At 49.2% G+C, this 24,268-nt stretch overlaps 1 protein-coding gene across 9 annotated transcripts; it reads right to left on the bottom strand.

The window, feature by feature from the left end:
• Window positions 1-1,366: 1,366 nt before the first annotated feature.
• On the bottom strand, window positions 1,367-23,889 carry SERP2 (stress associated endoplasmic reticulum protein family member 2). 9 transcript variants are annotated; one of them, XM_045477156.1, is made up of 5 exons: window positions 23,796-23,889; window positions 22,923-23,040; window positions 17,999-18,071; window positions 8,676-8,923; window positions 2,317-2,756 (listed from the first exon to the last, which is right to left on the bottom strand). In XM_045477156.1, exons 2-4 carry the CDS (start codon window positions 23,004-23,006, stop codon window positions 8,724-8,726), a joined length of 357 nt encoding a protein of 118 aa, XP_045333112.1. In that variant the 5' UTR covers window positions 23,007-23,040; window positions 23,796-23,889; the 3' UTR covers window positions 2,317-2,756; window positions 8,676-8,723. The 9 variants fall into 9 exon arrangements, 7 of the variants coding, with proteins under 7 accessions (XP_045333070.1, XP_045333078.1, XP_045333112.1 ...); XM_045477146.1 differs by lacking the exon at window positions 23,796-23,889 and adding an exon at window positions 23,263-23,379; XR_006712262.1 differs by lacking the exons at window positions 2,317-2,756; window positions 8,676-8,923; window positions 23,796-23,889 and adding exons at window positions 1,367-1,603; window positions 1,833-1,961 and having other exon boundaries at window positions 22,923-23,223.
• Between the last annotated feature and the right edge of the window lie 379 nt (window positions 23,890-24,268).

Below are 24,268 nucleotides of genomic sequence, written 5' to 3' on the forward strand. Positions count from 1 at the left end.
CTGGCCACACCTGTCACCTGGGGACAGTGGGGCTTATCCAGAGCCCGATCTGGCTAAATTTCAGTTTCCCTTTCCTGAAAATAGGGATTATCACCCTGTTGACTGTTACTGTTGTGGGAAAAACCCAATTGGTGGTGGGGGAAGACCCGCAAAGCGTGGGCCCAGCAAAGACCTTTCACGGCGGGCATGCTGTTAGGGCAGGAAGAGAAAGGCCAGACGCCGAGCAAGACCAGGCCATGTGGGAGTTAGGCCACGTAAGGGAGCACGGACCAGGTAAACTACGTCAAGCAGCCTTTCTTCCTCTGGCCTCTTGGCAGGAGCCCTGAGGTCTGATCTTTCACAGTACACTGGTCTTACTCAGTGACCTAGAAGAGAACAGGCAGCAGAGCCAACAGGATGAGGGGACCAGCTCGCAGAGCATCTCGTGTGCAGTTCTCGTGGTGGGAGATGCCTTCTGCCGGCTTGGGAGGGGCCTGGCGGTGGCAGTGGTGGGGAGCACAAGGGTGGTAGACTGTCCTTGGGGCTGCTGGTTTTGAAGCAGGCCTGCAACCCTCTTCTCAGCAGGAAGAGAGGAGGAGGAGGGGGAGGAGGGAGGAGAGGAGGGAGGGGAGGAGGGAGGAGAGGAGGGAGGGGAGGAGGGAGGGGAGGAGGGAGGGGAGGAGGGAGGGGAGGAGGAGGGAGGGGATGAGGGGGGAGGAGGAGGGGGAGGAGAAGGAGGAGGAGGGGGAGGAAGAGGACGGAGGGGAGGAGGAGAGGGAGGAGGAGGAGGGAAGGGAGGAGGAGGGGAAGGAGGGGGAAGGAGGGGAGGAGGAGGGAGGGGAGGAGGAGGGGAAGGAGGGAGAGGGAGGGGAGGAGGGAGGGGAGGAGGGGGAGGAGGAGGGGAGGGAGGGGAGGAGGGAGAGGAGGAGGAGGGAGGGGATGAGGGGGAGGAGGAGGGGGAGGAGAAGGAGGAGGAGGGGGAGGAAGAGGACGGAGGGGAGGAGGAGAGGGAGGAGGAGGAGGAGGGAAGGGAGGAGGAGGGGAAGGAGGGGGAAGGAGGGGAGGAGGAGGGAGGGGAGGAGGAGGGGAAGGAGGGAGAGGGAGGGGAGGAGGGGGAGGAGGAGGAGGAGGATGGGAGAAAAGAAGGCCCTAAAGAATATAACTGAAGGGTCTGGGTTTCGTAAAAGACTCCAGTGGACAAAAAGCTACCCACCCCCCCACCCCCGCCCCATTTCCAAGTGCACCATTTCCAACAAAGCCCCCGAAGTGGTTGGCAGAAGTCCTGGCCACTGTCACCGCTTCCATGTTTAAAGTTCTCCCAATATTGAGGAATGAACAAAATTGCCAAGAGTGCAAAGATGGAATTTTAAGAAGCAACACAGGACTGTTTAAAGTTGCACACTGAACATCTTTAATCCCGATGCCGATCTCTGTGGTCGCCCCTCGGACTTCCTGAGGCCGTATCAGAAGTCAGAACAACCTAGCAGGCCGATTCTCCCTTTCCTCCACCAGCCGTGCCCGCAGGATAGGCCTCGCTTAAGAGCAAGCTTCCGCGGGGGCTGTCTTTGCCGCTTGAAATGGGACAAAACTTTCTCTTTAGCCGGGCCTTCTCAGGATCGTGGTCCTGAAAATTTAGAGTGCGTAAGCCTCACCCAGGGAGCTTGTACAAAACATTAGCGTTGGCCCCACCTGCCGCACTTAAATTGAGCAGGCTTGAGGTAGAACCCCAGAGTCTGCATTTCGAGATGCATCTCCCACTTGCCCCACCCCCGCCACACACTGGGATGCCCATGTAGGCAGACCACACTCTGAGGGGCTGTGGGGAGGCTGGCCAGGGAGAGGTGTGCACCCACCAGCCCTGGGCCAAACTCTCCCAGCCTCCAGGCTGACCACCCAGAGTGAGATGAGCCTCCAGCCCTCCTGGGTCCTGAGGTTGGCTGGTTTTCATAAAGAGGCCTCAGACACCTGCTCCTCGTCAAGTCCTAAGACAGACAAAGAGCAGATAACAGCTAATCGAACCTTGACACGCTTTGTAGGTGGCTTTTCTGCATCGAAAAAAAGAACAAAAAACAAAAAACCCCGCCCAAAACCAAAAAAAAAAAAAAAAAAAGAGTAAAAAAGTAAAATGTGTGGAAAATCCAAGGTCATGAGAGCAGCCCAGGGCTTCATTCTGGGCCAAGACCTCAAAGGTAAATCTAGCTCTAATTCCCCAGCCACAGATTCCTTGACCCTTTCCCAAACGTCTAGTCCTGTCCCCCACCCCCCACCCCAACCCCACCTGGAGCTATTCTGGCATGTTCTTCACCTCAGGTTTCTCACTGTAACCCACACATGGTATAAGGTTGAACAAAGACATTTATTCGTAAAACCAATCCCCAACGGAGGAGAGGCTGTATCCATAGCAAGTAACCTGGTGATCCTTCGGAGGGCCACATACATACATTTGTGAGACCAGGGGCAAAACCAGACAGGGTGCTGCCGCAGACATCTGGGAGCTACCAATCCCACCAACAGAAAAGCAAAATGTCCTTTCCGCTCGAGAACACGGATGTACCAAGATGTCCTGTGAGAAGGCAATGTGGTCTGACATCCACGATGAAGTGATCAGGGAACAATGGAGGGAGCCTTTTTTTTCTACTCGGTGTGGCTGTTTGCTTCCCACAGATCCCTGGCTAAAAGCTTAAGTGGTCCTCTGCCCTCCAGAGGGAGGGGGCAGGGTCAAATCCCCAGGCCTTCTCACATGCCCATCCTTATGCTCTGAATGATCTGAAAGATAGCTGAAAGAGGAAAACAAGACAGCTCAGATAGCAGGCAGCACACAGCTGGAAACCCAAGCCCACAGCGAACCCTGCTTCTGCTGACCCCTGGGCCCTTGACATGTTAGCATCCAGCTGATTAGATATTTCCTAACAAGGAGTTAAGTTAACAAGAGGTCAGTGAACTTCTTTAAAAAGGCAGCCTTGCTCTGTCTGCTGATGGATGCCTCGGGGATTTATAGATAACTCCTGCTAATTCCATCAGGAGTTCAGGCCAGAGATCCCTCAGGCGCTCACGGATTTGGCCCCCTTCCCCAGAAGTGTCCTGTGGCTGCTGGGGAGAGGGGACGGGGCTTTCATACAGGCACTGCACTCATTTCACAGGTCAGCGAGGCTGCCTTTTCAAAACGGCAGTGGCCTGGAAAATGAGCGGCCCCCGAGCAGGGAATGCAGGCCAGGTGCTTGGAGCAGATGCATCAAACCGGGCCCCTGGATGCCGGTAGCCCTTGATGCAAGATCTGCTGGCTGTCTGTAACTCCTCTGAAATGCCGCTACCTCTCATCCAGAGCCACCAGGAGTTTTGACCGAGGGGGTGGGGAGCCTGGAAGCCCACCTGGCACCCCCGCTTATCTTGCTAAGAGCGAGTTAGCTCCTCCCGCCCGGTTCTAGCTATTGGGGTTAAATGTGTCCCGGGGAACATAAGGCCGAAGCGTCTTTGTTACGCCCTCCCCAGTGGACAATGGTGGTCAGGCTTGATGAGGACGAGAACAGATGAGAACTGTCACTACCACGTGCTGCATGATTTCTTGGAGGTGAGGCTGGGTATCATTTCATTTAATCCCGTCTAAAAACAGGATAAACAGGGACGAGCTGAGCGGCCACGCTAAAGCAGGCTATCCAGAACCTTCGGGAAACAAGCCCTTGACGTTCCATCATCTAACGTTAGTGAGCACGTACTGTGCACCAGGTACTGTGCTTTGGGTGTGCAGAGGTTAGTAAGATCCTTGGGGGATCTTCCTTGGACAGCTAGATTTGAAGGAAAGATAAAGCATGAATGCATTTTTTTCCCTAAAAAACCGAAACTAAACCAAAACAAAAACCCTGCACGCATCATCACTACTCTCCTAAATTGGATATACACCAAACCTGACATAATATTAATTTTTCACGGAGGTTCAGTGTGACCATAATGAAAAACAGTCATTGCTAAGACCCCGATGGAGTATTGGCACGGGGTGTGCAAGGTATTTGATCTGAGACCCAAACAGCTCTGGTTGGCTGTGCTCTGGGCTCTCGTTTCTGCTTCTCCGTCCTTTATTTCAGTGATGATCTCCGCTCACCTCTCTGGTGTGACCAAACCAGCCTGTGCTGGGCCCTCTTCTGTTACTCTGTTGCTATCGACCAAGCTGAACACAAAGACCGTTTAGAATTACACAGAAAATTGAAGTTAGCCAGTTCTGTGTGAACTGTCCTCTCCGCGTCCAGCGAAGGAGTGAATTCAACAACTTGTGATCCTTCATTATGGTTGGGCTCGGAAGTTTCCTTGGCCCATCCCGGGTTTGGGGGTGGGTCTTGACAGCAGAAGTTGCTGAGGGGGTGAGAAAGTACCTTCCCCAAATGGATAAGCTCACAGAAATGGCTGACCTTCCTGTCCTCCCCTGCCAGGGCTGACAAGGAACAAACGTTAAATAAACATGCCGTATTCCGGTTCAACGGGAGTGCTGGGAGGCAGCTGTATATTGGACAACATTAGGAAAAAGAATATCTACATCTACCATGCCTCATGTTTTGTACTTGGGATCAGGGAAGCAACCCTAATCTTGACAAACAAGTCTACCGTGGAAGGGCAGGGTCAGACGGAACTAGGTCTGAATGCCAGTTCTTCACCGGACGGATTAGCTAACATTTTCGAGACTGCCTCCTTTTGGGTGAAATGAGGACCATGGTGCTTGTGGTGCTGTCATAGGGATTAAACGATAACGACACGTAGGAAGGCTCTGCCTACACTGAGGGCTCGATGCGTGGGAGCTACTGCTATTGTTACCATCTCTCCGGTCATGACCGCTGCTTCTCCGTGCCTGAGCACGAGACCAGAGCTCAAGTACCAAGTGCTACCTGCCACTCCCTAGTGGTGTGAACTTCGGGAAACTCCCACACAGTTCCGGAGCCCTGCTTTCTCTACTGGTAAAGCTGTAGATAATGTGCATCTCAGAGGATGGCAAGGAATGAAGATCATGATAGAAGCAAAAAAAAAAAATCTGCCCATAATACAATGCTCAAAAATGTTATTTCTCCCTTCATTTTAGCCTTAGACAGGACATCGTTATCAGCGGAAAGTAGGTCAACAAATAGGAAACAGTCTGTGCCTTAGGTCCATCATGCCCCATTAAGTTAATTCATGACTTCAAAAGTGCTAGGTAATGATAAAGCCACTCAATTCTCTTTTCGGAACGGTTGCAAATTTCTCTAAAGAGTCTTAGATGAGATTTTTTTTTTTTTTGTTTCGGAGTAGCAACACTTCTGGTAAAGCAACTTACCAGTTCCTAAGTCTGCTTTAAGAACTAATTAAAGATCACTCTTGACCCTACTGAATCCATGAATTAAATGTAAAAATCTGATGGTCCTTAACAGGTGTACAGGTGACTCTTTAAAATGGAACCTGGTTGGAGAAATTACTTTGAATAAAGTCTGTTTTAAGTTCACCATTTGCCTTCACCTTTGAGATAAGGGAGAGTGGGTTGCGTTTATTATTCCTTTTTCAGTTGTATCAATGTCTTTAAGAAGCCTTCAACATTCTAGAGCAATTACGTTAATTGTACGTCTCTGTGCCTGCCAGTAATGACCCGCAGAGTCACCCTGGCTTTCCACGTGCTGGCTTCCCGAGGCAGCGACCAGGAAGGGAGCCAACAGTGGGTTCAAAGAGGGAAAGGAAGTGGGGAGTCTGGACCCTGACAAGTTAATAACTTAACAGTGGGTGAACAAAGCTGAGAAAACAGCTGAGCAGGCTGTAGGAAAGGGGCCGTGGGTAAGCCAGACAGCAGGGAAGAGAGATGCCAAGGAAAGGAGGGACAGGCAGACATTCCAGGTCAGGGCATCTGGCCTCGGGCAGGTCACTGGGGTTCAGAAAAATCCAGGCTAGCGCAGGAGCTACAGAATCCCCGGGCCCCTGCCCTCTCCAACCTGTGTTTGGCATCCTGATCTTTGGTGACCTCGGATGGTCACATCTCTCTTTTATTTAACCATCCCCTTTCAACGAAATCCTCAGGCTTTAGCATGCAAGAAACATTCACACTCAACAATCAAATGAACCGGAACAATCCTCCCGAGTCCACATCTGCTACCAACAGGTGCCCTCTCTTCCACTTTGCAACCATTTCTAAAAAGCTGTCTATACTCACTTTCTCCATTTCCTTGCTTTCAATTCCCACCTCAATCCACTTTATTCTAGCTCCTGCTCTCTTCACTCCACCGAAAATATCTCTTGCTAGGGACACAAAGCGCCTTCCATGTCACTTAATCCAATGGGCAGTTTCCAGCTACCTCCTGCCTGACTTCCCGACTCACCATTGTTGACCACTCCCTCCTATACTCTCTCATCCCTTGGCCTCTGTGACACTATATTTCCCTGATTTTCTAGTTTTCTTCTCTTTGGCTCTTTACACTAAATGGGTTTTACAGGGGTCATCCTAACTCCATCTGACCAATAAACAAGAATAATGACACCTCTCAGTGAGCACTCGGGCTTTCTTCTATTCTCACTCATGTCTCACATTCTCCCTTCCCGGGTGACTTCACCCTGCCCCACAATTTTAGGTGGCCCTTAGCTTTTGCTGACTCACCTATGTGTATTGCCAGCCCTGACTTCCCAGAGCTCCAGACCCACACCTTCCATCATTGAATTGATATCTACACGTAGGTGGCTCAAAGACGCTTCAAACTCAACAGGACCTTCTCAGGATCCCTTCCCACTGCCGGACTTGGCCTCGTTACCCTCCATCTTGCACATAAACTCAAAATGCAAGAGTCATCCTCGGCACCTCCAACTGATTACCACACCTGTGGACTTGAAGAATCTTGTGATTGTGCACCTTTCTCCCCGTCCCTCCAGAAACCACCTTCGTGCAAGTTACCGCCATCTTTCCCCAGACCCCTGCCTTGACCTCCAACTGGTCTACCCTTGCTCTTCTGCAATATTTTCTCCATACTGTAGCTAGATGTATGCTTTAAATGAAAACAAGTAAGATTGTGTCATCCCTGTGTTTCAAGCACATCAAAAAGCTTCCTATTGCGCAATCCTTGATGTGGCCTCCATGACCTATATATCCTGGTCCTATCAACCTGTCCAGACGTATCTTAGATTACTCTTCTCTCCTGGGCTAATCCCTCACGTTTTCAAAACTCTCTGCTCTTACTACAGGGCTTTTCCATATGCCACTCTTTCTGTACGAAATACTTCTCCCGCCCTACCCTATTGCCTAGTTTTCCTTTATAATCCAGAAGTTTTTTCTGCAGAGAAGCTTTCTTTGGCCATCTGAGGCAAGAGTTCTCAAACCTGCGTGTGTATGGTAGTCTCCTGAGGATGTGTGGAAACAGAGGCTGGGCCCCACCTCCAGAGTTTCTAATCCAGTGGGTCTAGAGTGGGAAATGAAAATGTGTATTTCTTTTTAAGTAGGCTTCATGCCCAGGGGGGAGCCCACCGTGGGGCTTGAACTCAGGACCCTGAGATTAAGACCTGAGCTGAGATCAAGAGTTGGATGCCTACCTGACGGAACCACCTAGGTGCCCTGAGAATGTGTATTTCTAACTGGGTCACCGGTGATGCTGAGGCTGCTGGTCCAGGGACCACACTCTGAGAACCACTTGCCCAGCCTTTTGCCTTATATGCTTTCACAGCTTTACATGTCTCTCCTCCACTTTCATGACTGAAATTGGGCAGGTTTCAACATGACTACTTGGTAAACTTATGTTGCTTCCCCACCAGACTGAAGGCTCCAGGACAGCAGGGACCGTGCATGATTTTGCTCATGACCACCCTGGGCCTAGCTCAGCACCAGGCACGTAGCAGGTCCTCAGTGAATATTTCTTGGAGGAAAATGAAAGGTGAATAATTGCAAAGAGCATGGAGGAAAACACATATTATAAACCTCAGAGAATTATTTTGCGAACCAAGAAACAACATCAAATAACTGCTTTTAGATTCCGATGTTGCAAGAGCCCGGTCTTTGGCGGGGAAGGAAAGTCATGAAAGACCGTCAACTCCTTAAGGCCTGGGACTGTGTCATCCCAGCCCACTCTTACCCTGGGGACAGACCTACCTCGGCTAACTGGGAGCGCCAGGACACAGGGGTGACAGAAGGGAGACAGCTAGAGAGTGGGAGGCTGCCGGAGTTGCCTGCAAGATAACAGGAAGCTTCAGAAGGCCACTTTTATTGAGAATAAGGTTGATGATAAGCGAGCTCAAGAGAGTTGCTGAGAAGAGAGATTGAGAGAGGCCACAGGAATACCATTGAGGAGGACAAGACCGCTCTAGAAATCACATCATTTTGATTATTTTCCATTTAAAAAATGAAAAAGCTGGTAGGAAAAAGTATAGGCCCTGTGAGAGACAAGTAGAAACGTCAAGAAAGGAGACGTCGCAAAGGCGGGTTAAGCTCTCAGGAAGAATCAGCACAAAGGGAGTCGAAGGCATGATGCTATTTCCGGTAGCATTTCCTGGTAGCGTCTCCAGAGATGGAGATGAGGGGAAAGACAGAGGTGCCTGGGATAGAGGGCAGAAAGGCACTGTGAAGAGAAGGGACGTTAGCAAAGAGCGTGATGCCCTTTATCCACAGAAAAATGGCAGACAGCAGAAACGCTCTTCGAGCAGCAGACCAGACACAAACCCAAATGCTCCATGAGGCACAGGGTACAGGGCATGGAACAAAGGAGGATGCAGGTCACCTTGAGGGAGCCAGTGGCTGAGGAGACATCTTTTCCAGAGTGTCCATGTCAGGTCTCGAGGCAGGAGTTTCTCGGCAGAGGCATGTCCTCAGTCTTCCCTTTGTGGTGAAATAGAAGACCTTCTCCAAGGCTGCCCAGCTCCTCAAACATCCTGCTTGTCAGTCTCAGGGGAGTGACAGCCACTTTGGGTGTCACAATTTCGAGACAGTTCTGGCGGTCTCCAGGAAAGGCCAGTGTTTTGGGTCGACCTGTAGACATGGTGAATTCAAATCTGTCCTGGAGCAAGGTCCAGAAAAGGGTAAGGAGGTGGGGTGCCCCGGTGGCCCAGTCAACAAGCAGCCCACGGCTGGGTCAAGGCTTTATCCATCTGGGAGCAGACCCAGGATGGCTGTATATGTGGAACCTCTGGACAACGCACCTTTTCTGGCAGGGAAAGTAGGAGATGTTTTAACAGGAATTCTTTTCAATACATGGTCATATGCTGAAGGCCTAAGGTGGGTGGAAACCTTCTGCTTGGTAGTACTTTTGGGAGAAGTGGTGAGAGGGAGGGAAGGCAGTGTGATAGGGTTTCGAGTTCAGCTTTGGGTACTGGCTCTCTCTCTCTTTAGCTATGCGATGCTAGCTGATTTCCTCTAGGAGCCTCAGTTTTACGATCCGGAAAAATGAGTACCATAGCTCCTTCGTAGGGATCATGTGACGAGAAGAGAAAATATACGTGTATAGTAAGTAGCCAAGACAGTTGTATGAACAGGTCCTGCTCATCCCTATTAGCTAGTTTATATAAAGAATTCTTTCTAGAAATAGAGAGGAGGCTCCCGCTGCCCCTACAGAGGTGACCCCACCGACCTCTGGCTGACATCACCACAGCTTCCTCAGGATCTCGGAGCTAGTATGCTCCCCTCTACAAGTTTTCTTACCACCATAAAGCAAAATCACTAGGAATGTTATCTTTCTTTCTCTGTGAGCATTCAGAGTCTTGGTCAGAACCTTGCCTGGGAGGCTGAGATGTGGGGAGAGAGCGTGACTAAGGGCCATGAATATAATGACTAACAATCAACTCCCAAGGTCCTAGGAGTTAGGGACCATTCTTATGGCTTTTAAGAATGGGAGAACCAAGGCTTAGAATGGGCGTAAGCTGGATAAGGCCACATGGCTAGTAGGTGGCAGAGCTGGGCTTCAAACCCAGGGAGGCTGGCCTTGGAGCTGGCACACACGTGGCTTGATCCTTTCCCTCCTTCACACTGTTCTCAGCAGAAACAGTAGGTCCTAGGAAGGACAGGGGTGTTGGCCCTTCCAGAAATGGAGAGGCCTTCTGTACAGGGAGATCCTTGGACCACCTGAAACATGAGACTGGGGAATGGGAGGGATTCAGGCCCAACCAAGAACATCTCAGGGAATCACTTCTTCATATCCGTTCTGAATAGGCTGTCCTGAAAAACGCGCTGGTCTATGACATGCTATCTCTCCCACCTCCCCTGTGTCCACAGGCAGATTCCCTGGGGGATACGGGAGCCTACAGCCCCTTAACCGACAGACGAAAGCAATGTCCCTGCCCAGAAACAGTGTGACTACTCACAACTCATGTGCCAAATAAACCTAGCAGGCCATTTGCTCAGAGGCATGAGCTCTGTCATGACAGAGGCCAGCTCCGGGCCAGACGCAGCTTCCTATTTGATGGGCAAAGAGGGTCCAGATGTCTGTTCCTGTCCGGGGATGGAAAAAAACCCAGAATATCCAGCAACACCGGAGGTACCCCCTACACAAACACAGACAAAGACACACACTCGCAAACACATACACACACACAAACGCACATCCGCTCACACTCTCAAGCGCACTCACAAATGTAAACACACACAAATATGTACACACTCACACATATGCACACTCACAAACGCACACACACACACATACGCACACACACTCACTCACTCTCTCACACACACACAGATCCCACTTCCACCAGAACAGCTGCTCTTTCGTTTGTTCCTAAGATATGAACAGAGTTTGGCTGCTTGTTAAAAACAGGCTCAAAACCACTAGTCAAGATGTTTTCTTCTTAAAATACACTTAATTTTTTCTAGATTATAAAAGTTTTCTGTGTTTCTCTCTATTATAAACGTCATATATGCTCACACGGGGAAATAGAAAAGTCTGAAGGAAATAACAGCCACTCGTTAATCCTATTACCCGAGAGGTTCCCCTTTGATGGGGGATCTAAGCTCATCAGTTTCAAGAATGCTCAGGCTTCAGTAACCATTAAAATTCTCATAATCCCTAATTAGGAAATGAATATCAGGCTTGGCCAGAGAGAGAGAAATCAAATTGAAATTAGGAATACATGAGGGAGAAATGGTCTGAGGGAGGGAGCTGGGGCACGGCTGATGTGTGAGAGTTTCCCTCTGGGAATCAAGGGATAATAGGAATTAAACGGGGACTCCATTAATCCCAGTAGAAACCTCAGTGAGGGGTAAGGACAGGGGAGGGGACAAGCAGGTTGCAAAGAGCCTGGTCTCGGGCCGCTGCCATCTGTCACCGTGCAGTTTCACACGGGGCTCGGAGAAGGGAAATCATGCTACAGGATCACAAGATGCGCGTATATGCTGACTAAACAGCCCGATTGTCTGGACAACGAACGTGTTAAGGAAAAGACCTACTCAATCTCGTGGAGTCCAGGGGGCATTCTGGTCAAAGAGGAAAGCTGGGAATGCGGAAGACAGTTGTCCTGTGAACCCCGTGGCACTCCTATCACGGAAAGGCCAGGGATGGCAAGGGTGAGCACGGGACCCCGCTGTCCACATCAGGTTTAGGATGGACATTGTTAATCAATTGCAGCACACTTTCCCCCGGAGCTTGGGCGTGGCCTCAGAATCCTCGTCTAGAAAACTCTTAAAGGAGCTGATGACAAAAGTAGAGGAAAATCCAGGGTTACAGCAGGGTGACTGGCTTCATTCATGGTCTGGGGCAGTGCATCAGGACTGCAAGTGTCTCCCAGAGATAGCGGCGGGCCGGTCTGAGCGACGGCATCTTTGCCGCCTCAGACAGACATTCTGGGTCACGCTTGTCTCTGAGTCTCGAGATAAAAACCAGCACTCTTCAGAAGCTATCACACGGTTCTCAAAGAGGCAGGTTTGAAACCAAGGGCCAGGAGAGACAGGATGAGGTGCTTATCTGGAAAGAGGCCCCACTGCCTGCAGAAATGGAAGACAGTGTTTTTATAAAAAGAGAAGAAAAACACAGCAGAGTCTCTAAGGGGGGCTGGGCAGGGGGGCGGGGGGCGGGATGCTGGAATCCTTAAGTCTTCAGTGTGGATCTGGGGCCCTAGGAAATCAAGTAAAGACAAATGTAACCAGTTAAAAAGGCCCAAGCAAAACAAAGTCCCGGGCCAAGCAAGACTTGAACAAGAGAAGTTTGGAATAATTATCTGAGGACACTCATAACTCACAACATAAACCTCGTATGAGGTTTTCTCGTAACAGGCTTTCTGAGAAACAGGTTTCAGATTTCTGATAGGATGTATATAATAACAATACAGCTAGTTACCAAATTATACAAAACAAAGAACCATATGGCCCTGAGATGTCCTCTATCTGGATAATACTGGGTCTCAAAAGAACGCACTGTTCCCAGAGCTTCTGTATCTCACAAAGAGAACTTTTATAGCAAAACAGTGGTGTATTCAGGTCGAGATATCAGAAATAGATATTTCTGATATCGACGTAAACTACAAACCCCTGTTTGTTGATTTTAGTCTGTAGGTGGGTTCTTCCTTTCCCCTGCGTGGGGAGGTCGGGAAGATTTTGAAGCTTTATCACGGAAAGATAGGCTCACACCCTCGGAATGGAATGTTATCAAACTGCAGACACTCATCCTTGGAGCGAAGAGGCCGGGCCTACTGTTGAAGAGCAAGACCAATGTGAGTGGCTGAGCCTTGCCCTTGGGCTGCCCACGGAAGGCCCAGCCGGGAAAGATGCAAAGCAAATGGAAACCTGAGCCCCCCCATGGCACACCAATCCCTCCCATCCACGGTGCCACTATCGGGGCTACGCTGATGGGGATGGTGGTAGTGACTGAGGCTGCAGGTGTCGAGCTGTGGGCCAGCGCTTAATATCCCCGGAGCCAGTCAATGCCCTTTGGAGGGGCTACTCTTATCCCTAGTTGATCAATAAGGAAATCGATACAGAGAGTAAATAACGTGTCCGAGGTTGTCCAGCGGACAGTGAATCTTAGGCTTTGAACCTACATCTGGCAGATTCCAAAACTACCCTCCTCTCGGAGGCCTCTTCATCTCTCATCCTGTTCCTGCCAAACGGTCAGGCTTCAAAGAAGCGTCTTGCCTAAGAGCCCTTTTGCAATCACGGAGAGTGGAAATTTAGTTACTCTGAAGAGGGGTGCATTTAGAGAGCCTCCTTCCAACTGCATGTCAACGGGGTAATGTATTAGAGGCTACCACCGTGTACCTGGGCTGGACTCACATCTTGGGGGCCTCAGGGCAGCCCCAGGAGGTCTGGTGCTCTTATCTGATTTCCTGATGAGGGGGTGAGTGTTCCCTGGGTGCATGTTTGCGCCAGGGGCCTCTGCGTTCTGTACCCTTGCTGCTCTCCTGGTTCTTCTCCCTTCTTTTTCGTTATCTTGTTCTTATCAGCACCGCAGGCATTAAAGGCATGTGTGGAGAATGAGGAAGGCCACAGGGAAGAAGCCAAGAAGCAAGGGGTCAAGACTGCTGTGACACATCACTCCCCATATAGTTAAGGGGTCCTGTGACCTCTTGGAGGTTCGTTAACTTGTTTTTTTTCCACACGAAGTGGAGTAAGGGTGGCCAATAAGAGTGCATGAGCCTAAATGCCAACGTTTCTCCAGTCCTGATCCTTTCCCACAATCTCGCCAGGAGAACGGATAGGATGTGCATTCCTTATTACTTGCCTGACCCAAATATTTACCTATCCTAGGTACACGGACACTATTTCTAAAAAGAGCACTTTGCCCAACCAATCATCATGGGAAAAGCGGGTCAACAGAGTGAGGTGATGAGAGCGTTGTCTTCCAAGAGAATCAGATCATTGATCAGCGCCTTCGTTAATATTGGAAGCTTTCATATTTTTCCTGTCTGTATAAAAATATACAACATATGAGCCGCCAGCCACCTGGCCTCAGAGAGAAGAGTGACACGAGGCTTCCGTCATCCTCTCACCAGGAAGGCTCGTGACATGAGGCAGAGGAACCCACAGACGGCATGGCTAGCTGTTAGGACATGACACTCTCTTAAACATAGAGAAGACACTGGCCCCACAACCTGAAGGAGGAGAAACTCAAGAAGGGCAGTAGGCTCTGCAAGACGAACTGAATCGTGACTAATCCCAGCGAGGTGGCAACCGGGACAGACCTAAAGGAGTTCTTGTGTTTTTCATGACATGTTTGGCTTAGAAAAGCACGCGTACAAAGATAGAAGGAAGGGCACAGCACCAAGGACAAGCTGAGAACAGCGACACATTTCTGTGAGAACAGTGCCTGACTTGAGCTGAGGCTTGCAGGGAAAAAAAAAAAAAAAAAAAAAAAAGGTAAGTTAGCAAAAAAAAAAAAAAAAAAAAAAAAATCAAAGGTGGGTTAGTGGATTATTTTTAGTTACGATCAAAAAAGAGATGAAGCCCATTACTTAGGAATCATGGTAACATGTTAACCAACTCCTAACTAGCCTCTCCATAAAAGCAACGCGGTCTTGACGACAAGGATTTAAAGAAGCGACACCGGGAGAGAACAGGCTGTGAAGACAGGGGGGGTGTGGCATGCTAGTAAGTGCTGTGTCCTCTTAGCCACTTTAAATCCATGTCTCTGGGCCCTGCGGGCTCCCATTCCAGCCCCCTGATAGATCTCCCATCCCAGAAAGGATAACAGAGCCAATGTACTTGATCCCTGAGAAAACAAATGGAGACTGGGAGGGTTCCAAGAGACTGCTGTCAGCAGATGTCCCAATTTACCCGGAGGTTGGGGGGGGGGGGGCGGGGGGAGGAGATACAGTTCCTACTATATAGACCGATAGCGTGGCAAGATTTTAATTAAAGTGTAATGTAGAGAAGGTTTTCAAGCCCTTTGAAAAGGGTGGATATTGAGAACTAACACCAGTTTGAGAAAAACAGACCAAATCACTTTATCGACTTAACCCCCTCCATGTGCTACCTCACCGTGCAGACTGGGGAGGGCACCGGTTAATATGTATCTGGACGCCAAAAAAGAAAACAATACTGGCTCTGTACCTCTGTAGCCCCTGACAACACGGGCTGCGTGATGACTCACAGGTCCTTGCCACTGGGCTTTGGCCATTCTTGAGCCCGGCACGCTATCTCAAGTCTATGTGCCTTTGTCACGTAGTAATCTCTCATGTGGAACGACCTGTCCTTCGTCTGGCTGTTTGTCCTTCAAAACTCACCACAAATGGCACCTCCTCTGGGAAACTTTCTCTTCTGCTCAGTATGACTGAGAAGTCCCCACTATGGTCTGATTGCGTTCTCCCATATCCGCGTGCTGGAATCCTGATGTCCAAGGTGATGGTGGTAGAAGGCGGGGGGCTTTGGGAGCTGATTAGGTCATAAGGGTGGAGACCTCATGAATGGGATCAGTGCTCTTATAAAAGAGACCCCACAGAGCTCTCTACCTTTTCTGCCATGTGAGGATACAATATGAAGATATGAGGAGAGGTCTGTGACCGGGAAAAGGGTCCTCACCAGACCAGGCTGGCACCCTAATCTGACTTCCAACCTCCAGAACTGTAAGCAGTAAATTTCTGCTACTTCTAAGTCACCTAGTCCGTGGTATTTTGTTATAGCAGCCTGAGCAGGCTAACACAGTCCCTTATCCGTGCCCACCAAGCACTCTGGGCACTCTTGCTATCATAGAACTCTTGCCCTAGGTACAACTGACAGCTTCCTTATCTGCCTCTCCCGTTGCCTGCAGCCTCCTGAAAGTGGTTGTTCCAAAGCCTGGCACAGTGCCAGGCACACAGCGGACCCCGCCAAGCCCCCAAGACACGATGATTGTTTGTACAAGTTTTGCAGAGAGGTTCAAAGTCAACCTGGAGGGAGTTGTCTCGAATTGTGTTCCATGGGCTTCTCCAAGTCTAGACTTTATCAGTGACTTGGAGGTACAGTATACTTTCCGAGACTATAAAGCTGGCAAAGAAAGATGATTAGATAGGAGGCTCAAGGTTCAAGATCTAACAATCTACAGGCTGGCCACAAGGCCTGAAAGGGCAGATCACCTTTTCACATAGATTTATTTTTCTTGATTTTTGTATGTCTTGCTAAAGGCACATGGTTTTTTGTTTGTTTTGTTTCTGGGTGAAAAATCAGAGACCAATCATCTGAGGCAACACACGGCAGACGAATATGCAGGCAGTGATGGAAATGCTGGATTAATGCACCATATTCCTCGGAATTTTGTACAGCGTTCTGAACTACGCATCGCTGATGAAGGCGATACGCTGACCATATCATATGTCACTGACCATATCGTACATGATAATGCAATTTCGGCAAGCCATTTACTATGCATGTTCTTCTGTATTTCTAGACTTTGTGGCTACGCTATAAAAAGACAACTGACAACCAACAATAAAATTTTAATAGAAATATTCATGAAGCTTTATATTAGGTCTCAAGAAAGTCGGCTGGATATCTATAGTATGGGGAACATCTTGCTGTACTCATCCATCCACCCATCCGTGAATCCATTCAGCCAACCACACTGAGCACTCGCTATATGCTAAATACTTGTAAGAATCTACCGGTTTAGTGGAAAATAAACATTCCCTTCCCTGAGCTTATGTCCCAGCAGTGGGAAATATATACTAAAGAAGCAAAGTAAATAATGTCATACGTTGATGAGGGTCATGAATAAAATAAACAATGTGTGATGGGGTAAGAGACAGCTCTGGATTGGGGGGAGGTATGTACATGCTTCTCTGAAGCTTGTAGAGCATTTATGTTAAGGAGAGTTTGGAGGGGCCAGGCTATCCTTCAGCTCGATGTGAGTCTAGGATGTGCTGTGACTGCTGAAAATAAACAGAAGCTTGGGTCACATTAATAGAAGCAGAGTGATGGGATCAAGGGCAGTGGCAATCCTAATGCCTCTGTAGCAGTCACACCCCTTCTAGACCAACTTCCACAGCTGCAAATGTTGTATACTTTAAGACACTCATGGAGTGTACCCAGAAGCGGGGTCTAGAAACCACATCTTTTGAGGCTAGGTTGAGAGAAGTAGGGAGAAGTTGAGAGAAGTAGTTTGCGGAATTTAAACTCATCTTTAAAATATCCGAAGAGTCAAGATGATTCAAGATGTTCAGAAGAGAATGAGTCCATGCCTTGTGGTTTTAGGAGTTCGCACCTGAACTACTGAAAAGATAGTTCAGTGTAGTTCAAAAGATGCAAGAGGTCTCTAACATAACTAGAGCTATACAGAAATGGGATAGGCGTTTTGAAGAAGTGAGCCCTTCACCCTCAGAAGTATTCCAGTAGAGGTTGGGTAAACTCTGTTAAAGAAGAGGGATTCCCTGTATTGGGTAAAATATTCCCTTCCAGTCACATCCTTGGGAATGGGGTGCGCAGTTTTGTTTCTTCGAGTGAGAGATCTCGGGAACCTCGGAAGGCCTGCCTTGTTAGAAGCAGCCCCACTATTCCTCACTTACCACTATCTTAGAGACCCAACCCATGGGGACCAGGAATTACAAGACTCCCAGTAACCAAATTCAACGAGAGACAACTGCATGATCCTTTGCTCAAGCCTCCCCTGTGTGTGCGCATGTTTGCACGTGAGTGTAAGCAAAGCTCTCTGAACTTGGCCACCTTTCAGTGTGAGGTGACTGTACCTTGAGGCTCAGGTCAAAGGCTCAGTTCTATTTATGAGTTCTGTAGAGTCTCCTCTGAGAAAGGCATAAAGCCTCTCCCTTTCTCTGCAATCTGGATCTACCTTGGGTAGACAGACAGGTGTTCCACTTTCTGTTCTAAATGCCCTTTTTAGGCTATGTTTTACTGAACTCTAAAGTGTAAACAGCCAATTTAATTGCTCAGTGTAATCATTTTATGATTATGATTTGATAGGATATCAATTTTGTCTCTACTCATATTTGCTCTGCTAGACTAGAGACCAAATCAAAACCCATTAAGATGAAGGCTTCAGGCAGAGATTAACTTGAATCCCAGAACAATGTGTGTGTGTGTGTGTGTGTGTGTGTGTGTGTGTGTATATATTTTGTCTATTTTCTTGTGAATAAAACCTGTGTTTTTGAAGGACAGAGGACAGCATGGTCTATGAAGTCAGCGAAAAACCCATACCTGAGCCACAGACAACAAAAACAAACAGTGCCAGCAGCCATGGTCCCACAGGGTATTTCTCTTCTTGCGGCCTCTGCAAGAGAATGGGGTAACGTAAGATTAGGTTCATTCATTCAGGAAACATTTGTGGGGTACTACTAGACCCTACTAAAGATTGGGAATACCACGATGGGTGAGATGGATCCATTCTCAATGCCCAATGGGCAGGGAATAGCTGAATAAAGCCAATTGTGAAGGATCCAGATAGGTGTGAAAAAAATTAACCGATAACCTTATTTATACTCCTGTAACTCAGCGCACTTGGCACTCTTAAGTATTCTAGGGACAGATGGGGTATAAGTACCAACTGATACAGTGATTTGGGAGTCCCAAATGATAGTACTAATAATTGCTTCCATTTGTTGAAGGCACACTGGATGCCAGGCTCTATCCTAGGCAATCGACAACCACTCTTTCCACCACTCACAACTCCATGCCAGGCAAGTGTTATCAACTCCATTTTGTGGTTGGGAAACTGACACCCAGAGTTTGTTAATTTGATCAAGGGCTGGGATTTAAATTTAGACTTGCCTCATTACAGAGCCTGGGTGGTTTCCACTAACAGAATCATCTTAAATTCCCGAATCTGTGGATTCCAAATAAGGTCACAGAACGGCCATTTTCTCAAAACCTTCCACACGCCAAGAACATGGGGAAGGTGAGTGCTGTGGAAATTCTCAGAATGGCGGAAGCACCACAGCGACGGTGAGAGCGTAGGCAAAGGAAGCAGCATTTTGTAATGAGAAAAGTTCCTCAACCCAAATGAAGCTTACACTTTGAAGAAATCTCTTCCTTCCCTGGGGAGCAGAATGGTACTACTGAGCCCACCCGAATCCAGTCCCTGCACACCTCCTGCTCCCCTCAAACTAAAAACACAGACGTAATAAGAACAACCATCCACAACCCCTCTAGGTCTATTTGCAGGTACGGCTTGGTCCTTAACATCAAACCGATGGGGGTGTTTGGGTGGCTTAGTCAGTTAAGCGTAGAACTTCAGCTCGGTCACGATCTTACGGTTTTTGGGTTCGAGCCCCGCGTCGAGCTCTGTGCTGACAGCTCAGAGCCTGGAGCCTGCTTCGGATTCTGTGTCTCCCTCTCCGTCTGCCCCTCCCCTTCTCGCACTCTGTCTCTCACTCTCTCGTGAATAAGTAAACATTAAAAAAAATCAAATCGATCAAGGAAAAACTATTTTTTTTTTGAGAGAGGCGTCCAAAAAAACAGTGATCTTCTCCAATAAAAAGGGAGATGTTAGAGTGAAGAAAATAACTCACTAACATTTCCTCACGTGTGTGAGCCAGAAATAGGCTGTTACCCACATCAATACAAGAACTCATTTTATTATAAATAAGGCAACAATTCTTCGTTTCTCAGCTTACCTGTTACTTTCTGAGACAGCCTTCTCTCTTCTACCTCAAGTGGGTTCCCTGACCACTTAAATCGCCATGTATGTTTTCTTCACAGCATTTATCCCAGTTTGTATCTCATGTTTATTCTCATGATAACGTGTCTACTGTCTGTCTCTCCACCGGACCCTACCCCACCAGGGCAGGCACTGTGTCTCTTTCACGTGTCAATGTATATAGCAATGCCTGGCACAGGACTTAAACATAGTAGGTGCTCAATAAGTGTTCACTGAAGAATGAATAATCACACAAACGTCATTAAATACGGCTTCTTAGGTCAAGCAGAGTAAAGACGGGATCTAGGAAGGATATTACCTTTTCTGTAAATACTTCCTAATTGGTGATAGGGTTATCCCTGACTCTCTCCATACCAGAGTAGAGATTAAAGTGTTAGTGGCAGGCAGACTCCAAGGATTAAAACCCTTCGGTTCTCTGTCCTCGACGAGCTTGTTTCCACCACCACGCCTGCACAAACAAATCGCACCGCAAGGGAATAGGTGCCCGCTCTTGACCAGACAAGGACAAAATCAGTCTTACATAACTGCGTAAGATAACTTGAACCAGTGTTGTCACTGTGTCATTCTTTGGCACCCAATGCCAGGTCAAGGCCAGATCACGTAAATAACAGAGATACCAAATAAAGTTACCTGAACAGAGTGCGGCACTTACCCCGTCCCCACCCTCTTTCACTAACTTCCTAACCCATCTGTCACGGTTGACCAGAAACCAGTTCTGTTGCTGTCATCCCCCTAACGCTGTATAAAAAGCTCATTGATCTCCAGCAAAGCCAACAAGTGAATTCAGGAGCCTGTAAATGAATTACTCAGATAGCAGATAGCAATGGAGTCCATTATTTTTCCTTTGCAGAAAAACACAAATTATCGACATGCAGAGCTTGGACTATATAGTACAAAAATCTGTTTGATGGCATTTTCCAGTGACTCGATATGATCTGGGGATTTTCAGAGCTCAAGAACACCAATATATCCTTTTTTTTGAGAGCTCTGAATTCCTGTTTTGGAAGCAGTCCCCAGCACAATCCCTTTGGGGCAATTCACCTAAGCCTGAATCTATCGCTGGTAAAGGTAAGAAAAGCAGCAGAATCTTGCAAATGACATGGTTCATTTCAAATAGGAGTATGTTACTTCCCTCATAATGTCAGGGGCTCGTTTCCCCATGATTATATACTAGCAGGGTAACTCAGAACGCTGACCTTTAAATCCCCTTCATTCTGGAGAAGTTACTACCGTATAATCACAAAATGATTACTTCTTTGTTTTTTGGATATATCTGCTCTCTGGGAGAATAATATCGATTTACTCCATAGCTATTAGCTAATGAAATACTGAAGCATCTGCATACAATTGAAGGGGTTTATTTCCGAATGCTTATGCTGATTTTTCAGTTCGAATCTGTTCATATGTTCCCAATTTCCTCCCAAACAAGTTATCTCTTGCAAGTTACTTCTTTCAAAGTATAATTGGGTTTGACCTGTAATTAGGAAAATGAGATTTAGGGCTTAAAGTACTTCGGTTTTCTTTTTGGATGTTGGCCTATTTACAATAAAGTTAACCAAAAGGCTCTCCTAGCCAACTGAAAATAAACATACATCGTGGCTTGGTTTGGGAGCCTTTCATTATACAAATGTAGTAGGGCCGTTTGAACATCCTCACAGGTACCAGGCACTTCTGAAGGGCCCCAAGCCATGGTGTATCCGAACCTATTAAAATTCACTCACACCATAGATTAAACATTCGTCCTAATGTAGCTTTGAAAGTTGAGTTGAGTTGAAATGAGAGTAACTACATTTCCTAGATATTTAAATATTTTCCTCCAATTTTTAAATTTTCTTTTCTTATTTTGAAGCCACTAACTCGCCCTCTCCCCTCCCCCAGGTCTCAAACACCTTCTAATGGTCTTGAAAAGCTAAAGGTGGCCAACCTTGAGTTCACCAAGCCGGGATGGATAACTTAGCTTTGCGAATCAGTTACCGTGTTGCTACTTTTGCAGTGGGATATGTTGTCAACTGAGTTTAGTTCATAACTGTTAGTTCTGTAGTTTCTTAGTTCATTCAAAAGAACCACACAACTGGAGATTTTCAGTACCTCAGCTAGTCTGTATGATATCTAGGAAGAAGTGACCTCCTAGGGATATAAAACCCTAAGTGCTTTAACACCGATTAAAATTTGTTTCTCAAGGTCAATTTGGACAGCAAGGTTTGTTTTTCTGAGTAAAAAGAAATAGGAAAAATAGATCTATGTGAAAAATGGTTCCAATTCACTGGTATATTAGCATGTTACTGTTCAGTCACAATGATCTAACTCCCAATGAGAGAATTTCCAGCATAAGTTAAGCCTGGAACTGTGGATAAAGCTCTGAGTAGAACAGAGTTTGATCCTAAGATTTCTCTGCCGTGGTACTGCTCAGTTTTGCAAGAATTCTGGTGTGATCATTGCAGCTCTAGCTTTTTGCTCAGTTACTCAAACCAGGATCATTTCTTTGGCTAAAAGGAAGTGCCTCATCAGGTCTGCGAGCTTTTCCAGCCAAACCCAAAGCTTCAGCTGGACTTCACTTAAGTGTCTGGGGTAACAGATTCCAGGCATCTTGGCTCACAGACTTGGAGACCAACACTGCCCAACAACTCATCCCAGGCATGCCTCTGAGTATCCAAACTCACGGACCTGGCATTTTCTCTTGAAGACATTCTGCTTTGCTAAAACTAACCCTGGTGCGTAAGGCAGATTTTACTTTGAAGACCAGTTACAAAGCTTTAGTCTCCGAAGTTCTGGATCATACCACCAGGATGAGCCAGAATTTACAGGGTGAACAAGAGTAATGTTGCATTTAAACTTCAGCCCGGTAGCGAGAGGCCTCCCTGGAGAAGAGGAGAAGGAGAGAAAGGAGGATGGAGGGAAACATGGGTCTGAACCTCATTTCGCACTTTGCGCCCCTCCAACTTATTCAGCGCCATAACAAAGAGGCTGGAGGGGAAACCTTATCCTGGTGGGTGTCTGTTGAGGGTGGAGGCCAGGAGTCGGAGCTTGGAAGGGGGTGATGATAAGAGGCCTCCATTTACCTGCTCATTCATTCATCGAACGTTCTAGCACCTACTGGGTTCCGGGTCCTGTGTCACGCAGTTAGTTTAACTGTTCCTGAAGGATGTGACTTTCCGTTTTTCCCGGAGACAAAGGCCCAGTTCTCTCCTGGGGAGGCTCTCCCGCGCCTCCGTGGTAGCCCCGGCGGCCGCCCCCTGAGGGGCCACCACCGACCCGGCCCTCGCCGCCCGCCAGGGCTCCGCGAGGTCCGCGCCCCAGAGCCCGGCACTCGGCGCCCACTCTGCGGGACCCCGCGGGAGGGGCGGGCCCGGGCCCGGGCCGGGGAGCGGGGAGGCCGGGCCCCGCGCCCGCCACCGGCCCGCCGGCCCCGCCCCGCCCCCGCCGGCCCTGCCCCGCTCGGCCCGGTCGGCGCCGCCCCCGCCTTACCAGGGTTTTGGCTACGTTCCCCCTCTGGGTGATGTTTTTGCTGTGCTTCTCGTTGGCCATCCGGATCCGCTGTTTGGCCACCATGGCTTGGGCGCTAGGCAATGCCCTCGAGTCCCACCTGCAAGAATCCCCCCGCGTTAGCCCCCCGACCCGGCCGCGCGCGTCCCGCCGGCTGCGGGCGCTGCAGGTGGCAAGGCGCGGCCCCCGAGCCCCGCGCACCCCGCTCCCCAGCCCCCAACGAGCCGGCTCCAGAGAGAGGCCAGAGCCCGGACGGAAGTAATCTTTCATCTCAGGAAACCCTCTCCTACTTCCTCGCCATCCTTCCGGTCCCCCCTGCTACCTAACCAGCGCGGCCCCGAGGCTGGCGCTGCCGCGCGTCCTCCCCGCGCTGGGCGGCCGGAGCGCAGCGCGCGGAGCCGCTCCGCCCGGGGCCCCTGCCGGCTCGGCATCCAGCGGCCGAACGCGGCGGGGCCGAGGGTTCCGGCGGCCGCCGGCTTTGTGCGCGCATAGGGGCCGGGGGCTCAGCCGCTCTGGGGCTCCGCGCGGCCGGGGACCCGCCGGCGCCCGGGGCCGGGATTGGGGCGGCCAAGCTTTAAGCCAGTCTGCCTTGCACCACTACCCCCTGGCCGAGGGCCGGATTGGAGGCAGCGACCGGCGGGCCTGGGGCGGGGGTCTCAAAAGACAAGTGGAATGAGGGCGAGTCCCGGCCCACGCTGTTGAGGTTTAAAGAACCTCCCCTTCAGGGGTCTGGGGAAGGGCCCTGGGCGAGGGAAGCCCACCGCAGGACCCTTCTCAAGTACTGAGGAAAGGGCTGGAACTCCCCAAGGATGCGGATAAGTGGGTGCGAGGATGGAGTGGGCTCGGTCATCTTGCCTTGGTAGCTGAGGGCCTTCCGTGGAACACTGGCAGCAACCGTCAGCATCTGAGTGGAGGAAGGTCCTAGGCCTGCAGCCCAGCCAGATGTGGCGGTCACTACCCTAAAGTGGACGGATTTGACCAGCTTAGGCTCCCCACCTGCCTGGAGCAGTTTGGCCCTCCTCCAGCCACCCGCGTCCCAAGGGCTCTGAACTGGGAACTTCCCTGCAGCAGAGGGATAAAAACTGAAGTGTATGGGACCCACAGACATTGGTGTTAGGGCGCTACAGATTGCCTGGTCTGCGGTGGGGGCAGGGGGAAAGGGATTCAGTCCCTCACTTTTCCTTGTGCCGCATGAACCGAGGTGAGCTCTTAGAAGCTCAGAAGCGTTGAGGAAAACGGGGAAGGTCAGCCTGGAAGGTCCGGGGCAGCAGGAAGCGGTGGGAAGAACGGAGGCATTAGGCTTGGCTTTGGCTCACGCACCCCAGTGC

Source organism: Leopardus geoffroyi, chromosome A1, assembly GCF_018350155.1.
Source record: "Leopardus geoffroyi isolate Oge1 chromosome A1, O.geoffroyi_Oge1_pat1.0, whole genome shotgun sequence".
NCBI classification, from domain to species: domain Eukaryota; kingdom Metazoa; phylum Chordata; class Mammalia; order Carnivora; family Felidae; genus Leopardus; species Leopardus geoffroyi.